Source organism: Phascolarctos cinereus, unplaced genomic scaffold (assembly GCF_003287225.1).
Source record: "Phascolarctos cinereus isolate Bilbo 61053 unplaced genomic scaffold, phaCin_HiC Scaffold_4;HRSCAF=312, whole genome shotgun sequence".
Classification (NCBI taxonomy): Eukaryota; Metazoa; Chordata; class Mammalia; order Diprotodontia; family Phascolarctidae; genus Phascolarctos; species Phascolarctos cinereus.
In genome coordinates this window covers 502,707,585-502,725,549 of record NW_027555847.1, presented here as the reverse complement: position 1 = coordinate 502,725,549, position 17,965 = coordinate 502,707,585, and the positions used below count along the sequence as shown (strand labels likewise).

General features: G+C 35.0%; 1 protein-coding gene across 4 annotated transcripts in view; it reads left to right on the top strand.

The window, feature by feature from the left end:
• RBBP8 (RB binding protein 8, endonuclease) overlaps positions 1-17,965 on the top strand; it is a 113,285-nt gene that overhangs the window by 54,051 nt on the left and 41,269 nt on the right. For all 4 annotated transcript variants that reach the window (XM_020968712.2, XM_020968714.2, XM_020968711.2 and 1 more), the window contains exons 5-6: positions 12,502-12,614; positions 14,197-14,263. In XM_020968712.2, the coding sequence (XP_020824371.1) occupies positions 12,502-12,614; positions 14,197-14,263 (180 nt within the window). The remainder of the gene's footprint in view (positions 1-12,501; positions 12,615-14,196; positions 14,264-17,965) is intronic.

Below are 17,965 nucleotides of genomic sequence, written 5' to 3'. Positions count from 1 at the left end.
AAAAAGTGCCAATAAACAATGTCAATAAGTTATCTAAAGATTGAAACTTTAAAGGTCTATGGTCTCATTGAGGATGGGGTTATTGCAAGTCGTAGTGGTTAGAAAGCATGAATTACATTAATTGCTAATGGCCCAGTTTCAATTGATAAGCCTGTCTGAGTTTAGTGAGGCTTTCTCTTCAATGACAGGAGTGCAGAATGTTTTGAGGCCTATCCCTGAAGTCTCTCTAGCTTGATAGGTATGTCCTCACTTTCATGCCAATTTTAGCAAACCGTTTAGATAACCCAAATGAACTACAGTTTATTAAATATATTCAGTATGCATATACATTTGTATGTGCACGCCAAATGCATTTTTATTGATCTCTTGAAGTTTCATTTGCAGTTAATAATTCAGGTAGGTTGTTTTATGTCATAACTATTTTCTACTCCCTCCACTGAGGTAGAACAAGTAGTCAAGAGAACTCTTTTGGGTTGTAGCTTGTAATTTAATATGCTTACTAGCCAGGAGTAGTTTTAATTCCAAAGAAGAAGCTTCTTGACCCCTGAACTTAAGATCAAACTTGTATAAAGGAAAATACATGCTTTTCTTTTCCAAACAGTGTGATGACTCTCTCACCCACACCCTACTCCCAACCCTTCAACCTGCTCCTGTTCCTCTTATCTTCTACTCTCAGGTAGCTAGGTGGCACAGTAGATAGAGCACTGGACCTAGCATTGGGAAGACCTGAGTTCAAATCCAGCCTCATACACTTACTAGCTATGTGACCCCAGGCAAATCACTTAACCTTGTTTGCCTCTGTTTCCTTATCTGTAAATTGAGCTGGAGAAGGAAATGGCAAACCTCTCCAGTATCTTTGCCAAGAAAACCCCAAACAGGGTTACAGAGTCAGACACCACTGAAATGACTGAACAACAACAACTCCTCTCAGGTAGCCACAGTAGGAATGGGTGGTAGGTAGGTAAGAGGATAAGAAGTTAAGCTTTACTTATATGAAATGCTTTTCTGATATCAATTTAGGTTTGATTTCCAAGGTCTGTGGTAGGAATATAGTATGCCCTGACTTAATGTGAAAGGTGGTTTGTGTTTTTTTTGTCCACTTGTTTTGACCAAAAAGACCTTTTCTGAAGGCTGCCTCCTTTGGATTTTCCCACACTGGTGCAGAAACAAGGAGTTCTGCCCATTTACTTCATGTTAACACATGGCATTTTCATATCCTTTTTAACCACACTATACCTTTTGATGAGAGATTTCAGAAAAACAGTGGGATTCTACTGAAACACAAACTACTCACTTTTTAGAGGCAAATTAACCAGGCAACAGGATGTTGCTTAATACCCAGAATTATAGCATTTAGTAAAGTGATTATTGAATGTCTCAAAAGGCTTCTTTGTCTACTAGTTTACTTCTAGCTGTAGCTTTTATTCACCCAGATCAAGTCTATTATTCCTGTTATCAACTGTTGCAAAAATTCTGATGCTGAAGATTTAATGGAAATACCAAGTCTATTAGAAAAATGCTTCAAATTGTCCATCCATCAGCAAAAGTTTAATAGTATCTTGGTTGGAGATTAGTAAAGAGATACTGTAATCTTATATTTATTTTGGAATTTTAAATATAAGTATAAACATAAAGAATACCACAAATATTATATGTAACTAAAAGGTAGAAGTGTTTCATTTGAGGGATAAGAATATGCATTTCCTTTATTGTAGCTTAAAGGCCTATGTTGTGTTTTATTTAGCTTGCCAAAGTGTAATTTTAATTTGGTACCATACAGAAGTGGAGAATCTACACAGTATAGCCAATTTTTTCTATACCGTTTTTTTTTTCCTTTGGTGAGACAGTTGGGGTTAAGTTGGTTGCCCAGGGTCACACAGCTAGTAAGTTTCAAGAGTCTGAGGCCGGATTTGAACCCAGATCCTCCAGACCCCAAGGCCAGAGCTCTATCTACTGCGCCACCTAGCTGCCCCTTTCTGTACCATTTTAAAAGAACATAAGTCCACACTGATCTGAAAGACAGAGACTTTACTATTTCCTTACCTCAGGTACCTTGCATTAGAATGATGGCAGACTGAACATTTCCCATCTGTTTTATTCTGAGATGAGATTATACATGATTCTTACTTACTTTACACTCTCCATTGTTATGATCTGCTTAGTACCCAGGTGGATCTGTGATCCTACCTATTTATAAATTTCCTCCAACAATACAAATCTGAACACTTGACCTACTTAAATGTTTCAAATGTGTGATTGGGCTTATTTTTTTTTTAATCATAGATTATTATGTGACTTTCATTGTGGTCTCTTAATGTCATTGACTTAAAATTTGAAATACATTGTAGAGCAAAACTATTCAAATTCAATTCAGTAAACATTAAGTGTCTACCCAGGTGTAAGACATTGTTCTAGACACAGAGAATACAGATGGTCCCTCTGCTTAAGAAGCTTGCATTCTATAGTAGGGTAGAATGTGGTGTGAAAGAAATAATGTATATGCACCAATAAAAACTATGCAAGAAAAATTGATGTAAGAGAGAACAAAAATAATCAAGTGGAAGGGGATCAAGGAATGCTTTATGGAGGAGGAAACACTGGAATTGAGTCTTGAAGAAGGAAGGAAGATAAGAATTTTGAAAAGTGAAGATGAGGGGAGTGCATTCCAGATTGGGGAATGGGGCAATTTGTACAGAAACACAGTAAGTGGGAGACCTATTGAATTCTGAGAACAGCTAGCAGACTAGTTTGGCTACAAGAATTCATGCAGAGAAGTGATGTGAAATAAGGCTGAAAGTATAGGTAAGAGCTAAATGGTGGAAGACCTTATGTACCAAATTTTAAGGAGGTTGTATTTATCCTATAGATGATGGCTAGCTGTTGAAATTTTTTGACTCTGCACATCACATGATCAGATTTATGCTTTAGGAAAATTATTTTGGCAGCTGGATAGAAGATGGATTAAGAGGGAACTACTGAAAGCAGTGAGACCAAAAAGGAAGTTATTATCAAAGTAAGAGGGTTAAGAACTTGAATTATGGTGATGGCTGTGTCATTGGAAAGAAAGCACTAGGTCCAACAGATGCTATAGAAGCAGAATAATTGGTTATGGGGAGTGAGAGAAAGGGAAGAGTCAAGGATGACTCTGAGATTATGAGGAGCTCTGGGAATATCAGTGCCTCCCAGGCCACTGGCTCTGCTTCTAGCCTGGTCTCCAAAGCCATTGTGTAGGGGAGATGGACCTTGCTACAACCAATATCAGCTGCTTTCACCTGTGGCAAGCAAACCATTTTAGCCAAAGCAGTGTTTCCCTAGACAGAAAGAGATTTGGGCGGGGGGAGTAAAAACAGCAGCCACCATTTTGTCCCAAGAATTTAATTGGAAAATTGTACTCTTGTTTTCTAGAGTAAACCAAATGAAGGTTAAGAGACATAAAAAGTAACGAAGTTTTGTAGTGATCTATTATTATCAGCAGCAATAGTGATGGAAAGGCATAGGGGGCTGTAACATGCATTGGTGGAGGTCGTCTTCACATCCGTGAAATCGTGTCTCCGTTAAAGCAATAGAATATGTTTCTTCTATTTTATTAATGATAATTATTTTCATTTTATCAATGTGAGATGAAGCATATATTTAAAATTTTTCTATTAGATAATTCATTTTTCTATGTTAGAATTCAAACAGAGGTATTAAAATAATTATAAACATTTTTTGCATTTTTATTAGAAAAGTTCTCTGGGAGAGGGAGAATGCTGGGGAGAAACTATGGTGATATTAAAAAGCAAAATATATTAACAGACTTTATTTTTTAAATTATATTACATAAAAATGGGATTAAACAATTTTTCACAGAGAAATCTGCATTTTTATTTCTCTATCACATGCTAAATCACAAGCAATGCTTTTAAAAACATATATAAAGACTTAGTTGACTTGAAGATAAATTAGGATCCACCTCAGAATCTTAATAAAAAATAGGAAAGTTAATTAGAAAACTTAAATATTTTTAAATTTTTAGAGGCATTTTATTTTGGCAGTATTTATTTTGGCAGGGATATGCTAGTTTCAAAACTGAAAGTATACTTTTATTCCCTTTGGCTTCTGGACTCCTATCTTATTTATTGCGTTGTGAATCACTCCCTTCAAAAAGAAGGAAGCCATACTATTTTTAGCACAGGTTCACTGCTGGGTTCAGTCATCCATCAGCTTTCCCTCAATAGTGCAATCTGTTATCTAGAATATAGCAATCATTTTATTTTTCTGTCTTATTTTTGATGTGTTCAGAAAGCTATTCTATGATCAGTTTTGTTCTGATTGTTTTGACTATTAGAATTGGATTTCTTTAGTATGGGAGGATAATGATAACTAACATTTACAAAGTACTTTAAGGCTTCCAAAGGACTTTCTTTATGTATACTATCTCATTTAATCTTCAGAACAGCCTTCTGAGGTAGGCACTTTTATAACTGTTATTCCCCGTTTTGCAGACTAGGATACAGATTCAGAGACGTTAGATGAATTGCCAGAAGTGTCATACCTAGTATCAAAGGCAGGATTTGGAGCCCAGATCTAACCCCCAAATCTTCCATTCTTTCTATTCTACCATGTTTTCCTGACCAGAAATTACATTATCTTTAGTTGCAAATATCTTCTCTAAGATACCTACCCCCCCAAAAAACATTTAAGCAAGAACAAGTAATTAATCAAGCATTTATCAAGTGCTTACTGTGTACCAGGAATTTGTGCTGTGTCCTTGGGATATAAAGAAGACACAAAATCAATTCCTGTCTTAAATTAGTTGCCTCCTGAAATTAAATTCCATGAATTCTTGGCTTGTCTAAGTAGGGGAGTGACATGGTCAAATCTGCATTTTAGGAAAACTTACTTGGTAGCTCTGTGGAGAATGGATTGGAGAGGGAAGAAGCATAATGGAAGGGAGATCCATCATGGTAATTATGGCTCTTTGGCCCTTGAATTCTTTCTGGCTGCTTGTAGTACTCTGACCTGTGGGCTCTGGATTTTGGCTATAATATTCATGGCAATTTTCTTTAAGGAGATAAACAGTGGATTCTTTCATTTCTGTTTTGCCCTCTGATCCTAAGAGATGTATATAGTTTTCTTTTGTGATTTCTAAAAATATGATGTTTAGGCTAATTTTTTTTTGGTCATGGCTTTGGTTGGGGGGAGGCTACAGTGTTCAAAAGTATATTAATAAATAAATATAAAATATGATAAAGTAATTTTAAGATGGAGACAGTACTAATAAATTGGCAAGTATCAGGAAAGGCTTAGGAGTAGAAGATGGCACCTGAGCTGTGCTTTGAAGAAAATGAGGAATTCTACAAAGCAGAGCCAGGGAGAGGAGGGTATTGTAGACAGACGGAACTCCCTGATACAGATGCCCCAAAGTAGGAAAGGGAGTGTCACTTATAGGGAATAGTCATATAACCGAACATTAACCTTGCACATCAAGTGGTTCCAAAGATATTTTAATGCAGCTCCCTCACAAATTTAGAAACCATTTAATTATATTTAGGAGACATGATAATGGATTTAAGACAATGTAAAACCATAATGAATTTAAACAGAAATGTACCATGCTTTATATAGAGTGTCCCAAGGGTCTTAGTGTAGTTTTAAGCTACTGTAAGGGACACCCTGTATTAATTGTTCTTGACATCATTGTATTGATGGCCTGTTTTTAAATAAAGAGAAGTTTTCTGTATGGATTTCAAATGCACTAACATTTCTACTATGCTTGGTTTTATTTATATTTATAATACATGAATAAGCCATGAGTATAGAACTGAATTAGAAGCTCCTAGTGCCTCAGTAACGGCGCTGTAAATGTTATATTGTTTTCAGGCAGCTTGTTGAATTCTTACTAAATTAATTATAATAGAATAGGTATTGGAATAAGAATTTTTCCCAGTGATTTCTCATGTTTACCAGACTTTGTCCAAGAGTAGTTTTGATGTTTCTTTTCCAAGTATTATACCTGGATTTTGAGGGAATTTTTAGAGAGTAGCTGGAAAATTGGAATAATATAATGTTAGTAATAAAAGAGCCTCTCTAATAATCTAGTTCAAAATCTGTTATTTTGCAAATGAAGAAATTAAAGTAGTTGAGTGGCAGAGTTAGGCCTAGAATCTAGGTCCAATACCATCTGTAGTACACCACATTTATTCAGAGAGGCAGCATGGGGTAATGGAGTGAAGTAATTATTGGTTGTTGTCAACATTAACAAAAATAATTCCTGGAGGCAGATCTCACTGGTTATAGGCAAGGTTTTATGCTTTTTAAAAGTCAGTAATGCCCTCAGTTCCAAGTTATACATCAATTTTTGCAGACCAATACCGGGGCAGTTATAAGAAATAAATTTTGTCAACAAGCCCATGTTAGCCGAAATGAGCTGACATTGAGGAGTTACTAAAACTTGAAGGCAGAAATGTTGAAGAACATAGCAAGGATCACTGAAAATCTTCACTTAACACAAATTTTATAAATTCTTGTTAATAATGAAATGCTTGACAAAAATGTCATTTTGAGACCAGTGTCTCAAATAATTTTTAAGAGAAGGTAGGCATGCTGGAATTTTGAAATGGCTTTTTTTGTCACAAAACCAATTATCAGACCAGCTGTACCAAAAGAATAATTTTTTTAAAGATTTAGCCTTTGCCATAACCACCATTAATATGCCCAAATTATTTAACAGAAAGTGTAAAAATATTTCAAAAACTGCACACAGTATAATGTGACTGTTCTTACCTTGGTAAGAACTGTAGGAGGAAAGGTGGAGCTATCAAAGAATATAGCTAAAGACAGGTGCCAAAACACCCATCATAGCAGGGGTGGCTTGAGAAAACTTTTGAAGCCCTGAGGAAAAGCTTTGGAAGATTGAAACAATATCTAGTTTGTGTTTGCAGTAGAAAACTTTGGTGCCATTTTATACGATTAAAAGTAACCCAAAAAGCCATAGAACCTGGAAAGAGAATTCCAGAAGTCTTGAATAGAATGTAGAAAACAAAAGTGTTTTAGAAGTTCTAGATTCCCTTAATAAACAGTTTAAAGTAAAGGTCAAAAATGTGAGGCAGCACAAGGTCTCAAGCCGATGCAAAGAACAAAATCAGCAGTTCAGCATCTACCAAAACTTGACTTCAAGAACCAATGAAATCATTAGAGAGAGAGTACCCTTTGAAGAAGTATAATGTTGAAAATTTCTGGGCATCTATATGTTTGCAAGAATTCCAATATGACAAAAACTCAGAGTGAATCAAATGCAAAATAAAATGTACACACCGTAATATAATGAACCAAAAAGCAGTTTATGTTCAATGAAACTCTGACTTCTCTACAAAACTGAAGCAGAATAGCCATATAAAATCTGTAATTGTTGGCTCATATATTTCCCAACGGCACATGAATGTCTGTCAAAGTGTTTCCTTTCAGACTGAAACCACTTTTTAAAAAAAAAATTTTATAAAGAGGATGACAGCTGAAGGTGATATGGAAAAATAGGGACATAATGCTCTGTTGGTGAAGCTGTGAGCTTGCCTAACCATTCTGGACAACTGTGCCCAAAAGGTTGTAAAAATCTTCATACCATTTGACTATTAACCACTACTAGGTCTATATATATTCCAAAGAATCAAAGAAAAGAGGAAAGGACCTATTTATTAAAAAAAAATTATAGCATCTCTTTTTGTGGTGGCAAAGAACTGGAAATTAAGACACTAAGCCCATCAATTGGGGGATGGCTAAACAAGTTGTGGTATATGATTGTAATGGAATACTATTGTGCTGTAAGAAATGATGTGTTAGGATGGTTTTAGAAAAACCTAAGAAATCTTATATGAATTGATGCAAAGTAAAGTGGGTAGGAGAGTGCTGAATAGAGTAACAGCAATGTTATAACAATGATCAACTGTGAAAGACTTAGCTACCCTGATCAAGATAATCCAAGACAGTTTCGTAGGACCCATGATGAAAAGTGCTATCCACTTCCAGAGAGAGAACTGATGAACACATAGTGCAGATTGAAGCATAATTTTTTCCACTTGATTTTTCATGTGTGTGTATTCTTCTGCATCATGGCCAATGTGGAAATATGTTTTGTACAACTTCGTATGTCTGATTGATATCATGCTGCTTGCCTTCTCAAGGCACGGAAGGTAGGGAGAAGGATAGAAAAGAGGGAGAAAATTTGGGACTTAGAATTTTTTAAAATGAATGCTAAAATGTTTTAAAAATGTAATTGGAAAATATTTAATGACATAAATGAAGAGGATGACAACTCACTTTTTCACTTAACCCTACATATATCCAGTCCATTGCCAAGTCTCAGCATTTCTGCCTTCACAATATCACTTGTATATATCCCCTTTTCTCTACTTATGCAACTCCTTACCCTGGTTCAGACCATCCTCATCACGTCTTGCACGGGCTGTTGCAGTAGCCTTTTAATTATTCTTTCTGCTTCTAACCTTTCCCTCTTCCATCCATCTCTATTCAGCTGCCTAGATGATTTTAATAAAAAATTGGTTTGCCTATGTCACCCTGCTCTGCCCCTTCCATTCTCCCCTGCCCCCAACTCTATCCCCCCAATTCTACACACACTCACACACTCACTGACTTCTAGTAAATTTCACCGGTTTTCTCTTTGGCATTTAAAGCTTTTAAGAAAGCTTTTCCCACCTTCTTGTATCCACTCTACTCCATACACTTTACTATCCAACTACATTGGCTGTCTCTCATCTCTCTGTCTTTGCACTGGCCATCCCTTTGGTCTGAAATGCTATTTTTTCTTACACTTCTTAGTTTCCATGGCTTCTTTTAAGATTTCTGCTCAAGCCCCGCCTCTCCAGGCATCCTTTTCCAGTCACCCCTGAGCTTTCATCTTGTATGTACCTAGTTATTTACAACCTGTCTTCCCCCACTAGAATGGGTGGGCAGGGACCCTTTTTTCACCATTCTTTGTATCCCCCGAACTTAGCACGGTGCTTGGAACATAGTAAGCACTTTGGTAAATGCTTTTTGACTGACCTTGTTACCAAAATACAAGAACACAAGTGACCCCTCCAAATATAGGCCAGTTATGTGTTGAAGTACTTTATACAAAGGATTCACATCTTGCATCACCCCACCCTATCCCCAATTGATAAACATACAGGAAAACAATATGTTGGCTCAGGAACAAAAATGATGCACAAAAACATCTCAGAATAAGAAAGAATAATTTATCAAATCAGTAATTATTGAACAAGCCACCCGAAAGCATTGTCTTTATGGTTTTTTTAGTGCATGTGTTGATGATTTCAAAGCTGTTGACTCAGCTCTACCTTCATGGTTTATTCATGTCAAAATATATGAAATAGGTCATGGATTTCTTAACCTGGGTTTATAAACTTTTTTTTCAATATTTTGACAACTATTTCAATATAATTTATTTTCTTTATAATCCTACGTATTTTATGCATTTAAAAACTTCTTAGAAGATGTTCATGGTCTTCACTAGACTTCCAAAGGAATCTGTGACATTAAAAAGAAATTCAGAATCTCTGTAATAGATTTGTTGCAGTGGAACTTTAAGAGTGGTTGAAGTCCACATAGAAAACTATTCTCTATTTAAAAGAGACTAATAATAGTGATGTTGAGAAAAATTAATATAAAATCTATCTTTTAGGGACAAAGTTTACACCCATTCTGATTTTGTTCAGTTGTTCAACCTTGACCAACTCTTCATGACTCCGTGAACCATAACACCCTAATACCTTCCATGGGAGTTTCTTGGCAAAGTGGAGTGGTTTGCCATTTCCTTCTCCAGTGGATTAAGGCAAACAAAGGTTAAATGGCTTCCTAGGGTCACACAGCTAGCAAGTGTCTGAGATTGGATTTTAATTTAGATCTTCCAGACTCCAGGCCCAGTACTCTATCCTCTGAGCCATCTAGCTGCCTCTGGTTTTGCCTTGCATTAAACCCATTATCCTGTGTTCTGAATAGTCCTGAATGACCCCCAGACTTAGGAGGCAGTTGTACCAAACCATTTTGTTAACCACTTGGTGTACGTGTATGAGTCATATTACGTGACTCTACTGAAAAACATATTAAACAGATCCTTCATCTCATGGAATCTTTTTCCCATGGCATGAAATTGTTATTTGGACTTGAAGTAAAACATTTTTAATGTATGCCAAGGAAAAAGAGAAACTGAAGGCTTCTGGCTTGAATCATAAGATTGAATCGAACCAACTGGTGAAGACACTATTTACAAGTACCGTGGTCATCTTAAGACACGTTGAATATAAGTCTTTTTAAGGAGAAAGTTATGTCTGTATATGTCAGGAAACTTAACTATCATCCTTAAAGGAAAAACAGATTTAAAGCAATTAACACTTATAGAATAACAGTTTTATACAGTTTTGGAACCTCAAAATGGAAAATGAAATTTTGAAAATATTCTAACAAAAACCAATAAAATATTAACAAGAGTAGTCCTTTCACCCTACAGCTAGTATAGAAAGATTAATAATTTCTCTTTTACAAAGTAAGAGGATTCAGTTAGTCAAGTAACATTAGGCTGCTGCTCTGTAGCAGACTCAGTACTAGGTATAGGGGATTTAAATACAACTAGAACTTAATTATTAGCAGGGAAAGCAACATTTGCATGAATATCTATATAAAAAAACACAAAATAAAAGTAAGTTTAGGGAACCTTAGTACTTGGGAGGATAAGCAAATGCTTTCTGTAGAGGTTAGTGTTTGAACTGAATCGTTAACACAGAGATAAAGCCCTCTTGTAAAGATCAGAAAGAAGATTGCAGTTAGTGCAAATAATGATTCTTCTACAGTGAATACATTTTTCATATTTGTATTTCATATTTCCATTGGGCTGGAACCAATTATTTTACATAACTATAACTTCAAATAGCATACATTTAAATACATGAATATGTGTGACCATTCCAGGGGATTCATTATTTGCAGCAAACTGGACTTCACTGTACCATAAAGTGAACAGTGAGGCTAGAAAAGTAATTGGGATGAGGTCGAGAAGAGTTTTAACAGCCAAATCGAATTTTTCTGTTTGATCATAGAGACTATAGGAACTACTGAGTTTTATACTTAGGGGAGTATGAAATCAGATCTCTGTGGAGGAAAGTAACATTGGAATCAGTATGAAGGATGGATTGGAATGGGAAGAGACTTAGGTTAGGAGACTTCTAACTAGGGATGCCATTGTGAGATGTGACAAGGGCCTGAATTCGGGTGTTGTCTGTATGAATAGTGAGGAAGGTATGGATCTGAGACATGGAGGATTATCAGAGCACATAAAAATATCTTTAGAAGTTTTGAAAATATTTTTGTAACTTTTGAGCAATTAGTTAAGGCTAACAATAGGTACTTGCCTCTATATTTGTCCAACATAGCCAAAAATGAAGTGGCTGAGATCTAAAAATGAAATCAAAAGCCTCCCTATGTGTAACATCTACATGAATATCTACCCTGCAGCTATACTGTATTTTATGTGTTGTCTTTCTCAATTAGAGTTGGAATATCTATTGGAAGTATCCCCAGCACTCAGCCTAGTTCTTGGCATAAGAACATGGAAGCACTTAACAAATGCTCATTCATTCATTCAGCAAAGAAGGATCAAGCAAATGACCAGTCATGATCTATTTATAGAAAAAGAAGAGTTTATCATGATAGTTCAGTATGTGACTACTGGAATTATGGAAGGTATATCCTTTAGGAGCCCAGTCTTAGGGACCAATGCAGAATATTGCTGAACAGAACCCAAGTGCTTTTTCTGTGGCTTGATAATGACAAAGGCTTATTCTTATTCTTCATGATAAACATTTATTTGATGATAAAGGTAATAAGTTTGGTTTCTAGGCAGCTGATGCTTGGCGATATGATGGGTACTAAAAACATAAGGGTAAAGCTTCTCTTAAAAAAATTCTTAAAATTTAATATTATATACTGTAGTCTTGCTGTAATATTGGGCTTGGAATTTGCCATGGAAACAACCTCCATAGGTAAAATAAGATGCTTTTCTTCAATATATAAAGCCTCTTGGTAAAATCCCAAATGGGCCAAGCTTATAGAACAAAATTCACTCAAAATTCAAGGTTCCTAACATATGTAGATGATGTTCAAAGACTTTGTTAATGTTGTTCTAGGCCTGTGATTTCGTTGGTGTGGCAAACTACTTCCTGCATAGAATTCAACTAATCTGTAACTTAGAGCCTTGGAGAGTTGCTTGATGCATTGAAAGATTAAGTGACTTGCCCATGTTCACAACTGCTAGTATGAGTCAGAGGCAGGCCCATAAGTGATACTGCCTTCTAAATGAAACAAAACTATTAAACCTTTTCAATTTATCTAGTGTCTTTGACTTTATATTTAACTCATTTGTGAATACTTAAAGCTAATCAGGTGAAAAAATCTTAAAGTTTAAATGCAAGTATTTTTACAATAGCAAGTTTCATTTCTGTTCCATAGGTTAAGAGCAGGGTTATGTGACCGTTGTGCAGTGACTGAAGAACACATGAGGAAAAAACAACAGGAGTTTGAAAATATTCGGCAACAAAACCTCAAACTTATCACCGAACTTAGTGAGTTTTTCTTTGTTCAAAATTTTAATATGCAATGTAAGATTATTGATACAGTATTAAAACTTGTTAGTAAATTGGTAATAATGTTATTTAACTATTGCCTTTTAAAATACATTTGTGAGATTCTGCAGATATAAATCAGGTGAGAGAAGGAAGGAATCCTTTACATAGAAATAGGAGAGTGTATGTGTGTGTGTATATGAAGACGAGAGATTGGCTGATTCGTATTTTGGGGTGCATGTGTCCTTTCTTCTCCATTCAAAGTACCGGGATTTGAATGCTCCAAAGCACTATCCTTTCTCATACACTGTAGTTGTTTCGTAAAAACTGAATAAAGTGTAGAGATGGAGAGTTACCAGATTACCTGGGTCTGCTCCCAGCATTCTCAACTGTTTTCCTATTTGGGAGAAGCCAGTCTAGCTGGCAAAGCATGGGGAGATGTGTAGTCATTCAAATGTATTTTTCCGTAGAGACAGTATTAAATGCAATAGTTGAAATAATACTAATACTGTACTTCCAGCACATTCACTTCAAATATACTATGGATTAAAATTGGCCTTTATGGGCTAGCCTGGAAACTTATCCATTATTTATATTGTTATTTTACTGATAGGAAAATGTAATCCAAGTTTCAAACCACTGGTTTACTAATAAACTTTTGAAGCAGCCTAGTCTTAAAGCTTGTGTTGTTGGTATTTACTGTAATCTAACTTTTTCCACATTAGTAGCTTCATAACAAAAGCAGAGGTAAGTGTTTGCTAACTGTTCTTGCTGAACATAGCAGAGAATTGTAGCTCCGAGATAGATCATTGTTTCAGCATTGGGTATTGATTGTTAAGTAAATTTTAATGAGTCAGATTTCTAAAAAGTAGTTAGTTCTTTGATGTACATAACAATTTATTTACTGTTATTTACATTCATAAACAGAAGAGATTATTTTCAAGAAATAACATTTGACTTGTTTCTATATCATTTTTTATTTCAATTGTATTTACTTTGTGTTACTTTCTGTGATCAGATTTAGTCTGACAGTTTTCATCATAGAGACTTAGAATTGTAAGGAACCTCAAAGGCACCACCATACCTGAACAGAAACTTCCTTTACTTTATCCCTGACAAGTGAAACTATGTCTCTGATTTCATCTATAATATCTATCACTAAAATTCATGTCTGTAATGTATTCTATCTGAGGAGGTAAGGCAGTTGGAAATTAGATGGAATGAGTAACCAAACAGAATGTTTTCCACTGCCTTCTTATCCTCAGCGTGAATAATGATATACTCCTTTACACATTAAGTGCTTTTTCTTTTTAGTCACCAAGTATTACATAAAATCATCAGTTAATCAGTTACATAGCAGTCATGAAGCTTCAGACGTAATAATCAGTGCCTGGTAACAAATTAATTTTGCACAGTACAATTAATAAGCTTAACTGACATTGTCCTGACCTAAGAGTTAGGAAAAATCTAACATAAATCAATAAATCAGCAGTTATCTAGTAATGCATATTTTCCCATGATTGCCAGTTTATTTTGTTAGATTTCAGTTTCTTATGTGGCTTCTTTTCCCAAAATGTTTCAGTGAATGATAAGAATGCCTTACAAGAAGAAAACAAAAAACTTTCAGAGCAACTACATCAGAAAATTGAGTGAGTAACTATACTAAATTTCTTTTACAATGTCTTCTTCAGTTTTTTTTTTTGTGTGTGTGTGTGTGTGTGTGTGTGTGTTGTGAATACATAAGTTTATTTAGGACAGTACTTGTAGGGAGTTTATCCAGGATATAATCATTTGACTTATTAAACTACTTCAAAGATATTTTTATTCTGATGGCAGTTGTATACAATTTGTCTAATTTTGATTTCTCTAAATTAGACCATATTTTATTTTAATGGGGAAATAAAAACAAGCCTTGTAATGTCTCACTGACTTAAAATATCTTGTTTATAATTCTTGAAACATTTAAGGGTTCCTTCTTTTAGAGCTTGGTTTTTTTTTTTTTTAAAAGACTCTTAATATTTAATCATTTAAAGCAGTGGTCTCAAATTCAGATAGGAATGTGAACCACTAAACTGTACATAAGGATCCCAGTGAAACACATTTTGACTTGCAAAGCTATACATTAACAATATCTATATTTTATTGTATTTTATTTGTTTTGTTAAATATTGCCCACATACATTTTTAATTAATTAATTTTTAGTATCCAGCATTCACTTCTATAAGATCAGAACTTAGTTTCCATAAAACATATAGCAACAATCATTAGGTTTGGGTCCAAATTGGTTTGTCATGTGCTTTAAAGAGTCTTTTTTTTTTGTGGGTATGCATTCCTGTAATACAATAAGTTACTCTAGATGCCTTAGGGCAACTGATGGAGACAATTTCTTAGCTATTACAAGTGCTTCAGCTTCTAGGCCCTGGGTCTCATGGCTTTCATTAAAGTCTGTACCAATTTTCTCTTAGATCAGTAGTAATAGTAGGATTTTGAGTTTTCCCAATTTTGTGCTGTTTAGGCTATAATATTTTTTTCTTTTTGGAAAAAAATCTTAGACTTTATTTATAACAACAACAAAAACCAAAAAGGCAACCAGGAAAACAACAACTACTAACATATATACTTACTTTTCTATCTATATAAAATTCTGTGGGGATATAATACACATATCAAGGGCATACTTGATAAGAATATTAGTAAAAAAATAGGGAAGCTTTCACAAATGGCGTTCTACAGTAGACCCCTCTCTACTATTATGCAGTTGGCCAAAAAATAGACTATAATATTCCATGGTATGTATGTATGTATGTATGTATGTATTATGTATGTATCCATCTACAAGAGATAACTACTGTATAGCTTGTTTCCATTGGTTTTCTTTTGGTAAGAGAATTTCTTTTTTCTTTTTTTCTTTTAAATTGATTAATTTATTTTTTGTTTTTAACATTCATTTTCACAAGATTTTGAGTTCCAGATTTTCTCCCCATCACATCCCTTCCCTTGCCCCAAGACAGCATGCATTCTGAATATCCTTTCCTCTAATCTGCCCTCTCTTCTATTACCACCACCACCCCTTCTCTTATCCCCTTTCCCTTCTATTTTCCTGTAGGGCAGCATAGATTTCTATACCCCATTTAGGCTATCATATTTACTATGTCATCATCCAGCATGAAAATTAAAGGTGGGGAATTGTTAGTGTCACATAAAGGAGGTAGTAGGGGAAAGACAGTATTAGCAGAAGGAGGGCTGAAATTGTCATGTAGGTGTGTATGTTCAGTGGTTTTCAGTTGTGTCCAACTCTTTTTGTCTCCGTTTGGGTTTCTCTTGGCAAAGATACTGGAATGATTTGCCATTTCCTTCTCCAGCTCATTTTACAGATGATGAAACTGAGGCAAATAGGGTTAAGTGACTTGCCCAGGGTCATACAGCTAGTAAGTGTCTGAGGCCGTAATTAAACTCAGAAAGATGAGTCTCCCTGACTTCAGGCCCAGCATTCTGTCCGCTGCCATTTAGCTGCCCTTCATCTAGTTATAGGTAATGACATTAGCACTTCTTGATTCTCTTTCCACTGATCTGTTGCATTTGGTAGGGAACGTTATTGCCCGTGTCTGTGACTGTCTTACAACTTGTAGTTAAGTATAAGAGACGAATGGCAGCTACATGTAAATATAGTAGGCAAAAGTGTGATAATTGGTGTTGAAAACAAAACTAAAATTAAACTCCTATAGATGCTACAAAGATCTGAGTGAAATGTTTTGAAAATGTCTGATGCTTATTGCTGCATAGAAGTGTCTGTACAGTTTGAAAGCTTATGCTTTATCTTCACTCTCAACTCACAAGTGCCTTTTTTTAATCCTATAAAAATTGACTATAGGAAAGTAATAAAAACACTAGGAGTTTGGATTTATGATCAGTGTAAATTGGATGAGCTCAGTGCAAAAGTCTGTCTTTCTTTTTTTTAACCTAGGATGTCAACAGTATAGGAGGTTAATCTAATCCCTCTCAGTTTTTGAGTTTCTTAATGAACCTGCCCTTGTTTACCTTCTCTCAAAGCAATTTCCTTTTATTTGGCAAGTTAGAAAACATAAAGTGCAAAGGCTAACAGTAGGATTTGTCTCAAATAAAATGAGAACTAAGATTTTTGTAAACAGAGTAGTCATTTATCAAAGTTAGTTGTCTTTTCCCCTTCCCTTTTTATTCACTTTGTGTCAGAAGGACAAAGAAGGACAAAGCTAGCAAGTTGTTTGTTTGGTTTAGAAATCTCTGGTTAGAGCTAGCTTTTTCCTTCTGAAAGCCCTGCTTCTTCTAGACTGGCCTTGTCAGGGAATCAGTTTTTCCTCGTGACTCATTCATGATTCAGATAGAATTTTTATGACTAACAGGCAAGTAGACTGTGATGTGATCAGTTTAAAGCTAGGTCAGGTAGACTTCATGCTCCAATAATCTATAAGCCTTTTTCATGTGATTTGTCTTGTTATGGTGTGATTTTTTTTTTGTCAAAGACAACATAATTATGGAGAAAAAATATTAAAATTAGAGAGATTTAAAGATAATAGCACTTAAAAGAATTCCTAGAAAGCTCAGAACTTTGAAAAACAGAATTATTTGTAGAATTAAGGTATGAATTGTTTACTAGAGGAAAAAACCCCTTTTAGGCAGTTTTAGTATATCTTTTATGAAAGAGATTTTAGTCTGTACTATTCTATAGGTTTGAAAACTTAAACTTTTAGAATAGTGAAATGAAGTTTAAATGTTGTCTTACATGAAACTATATTAATAATATATCCAGAAGTGAGAATTCTCAGTATTTTTTTAGAAAATATTTTAACATTAGTCTGTGCTTAAATAGAAATTGCTTATGTTATTATTAAACGTGAATAAGCTAGCCATTCTTAGTTCTTTGGAAATTAATGTTAGATCTACTTGTGGGCTTACTTATCTCCATTTATTTCTATGGCCACAAACTTCAGTCTGAATCTTGTTCTACCATGTCATTAGTCACAGGATGACCTGTGTATGTTTAATTGGATCAGCATAAATTCTGCACTGTTAACCAGAAAGATAAAGATAGGCTTGAGCTAGATTGCAGAAGAGCTCAAATGTCAGGATTAGAATTTTCTCCCTCTTTGGTAGGCATTGGGGATCTCTTGAAAATTTATTAGTAGAGGGAATGATAGGTCCAGGGAAGATTACTAAGGTACAGTGTAAGGGATGAATTGGGGAGGGGATAGATTGAAGGGAGGAAAACAAATTAGGATGCTGTTAAATATGCTAAACCGAGAAATGTGAAAAAGCGAGAGCCCGAAGTGATTGCCTGACAAATGATTGGTTTTATTGGAGCAGAGGAGGTATG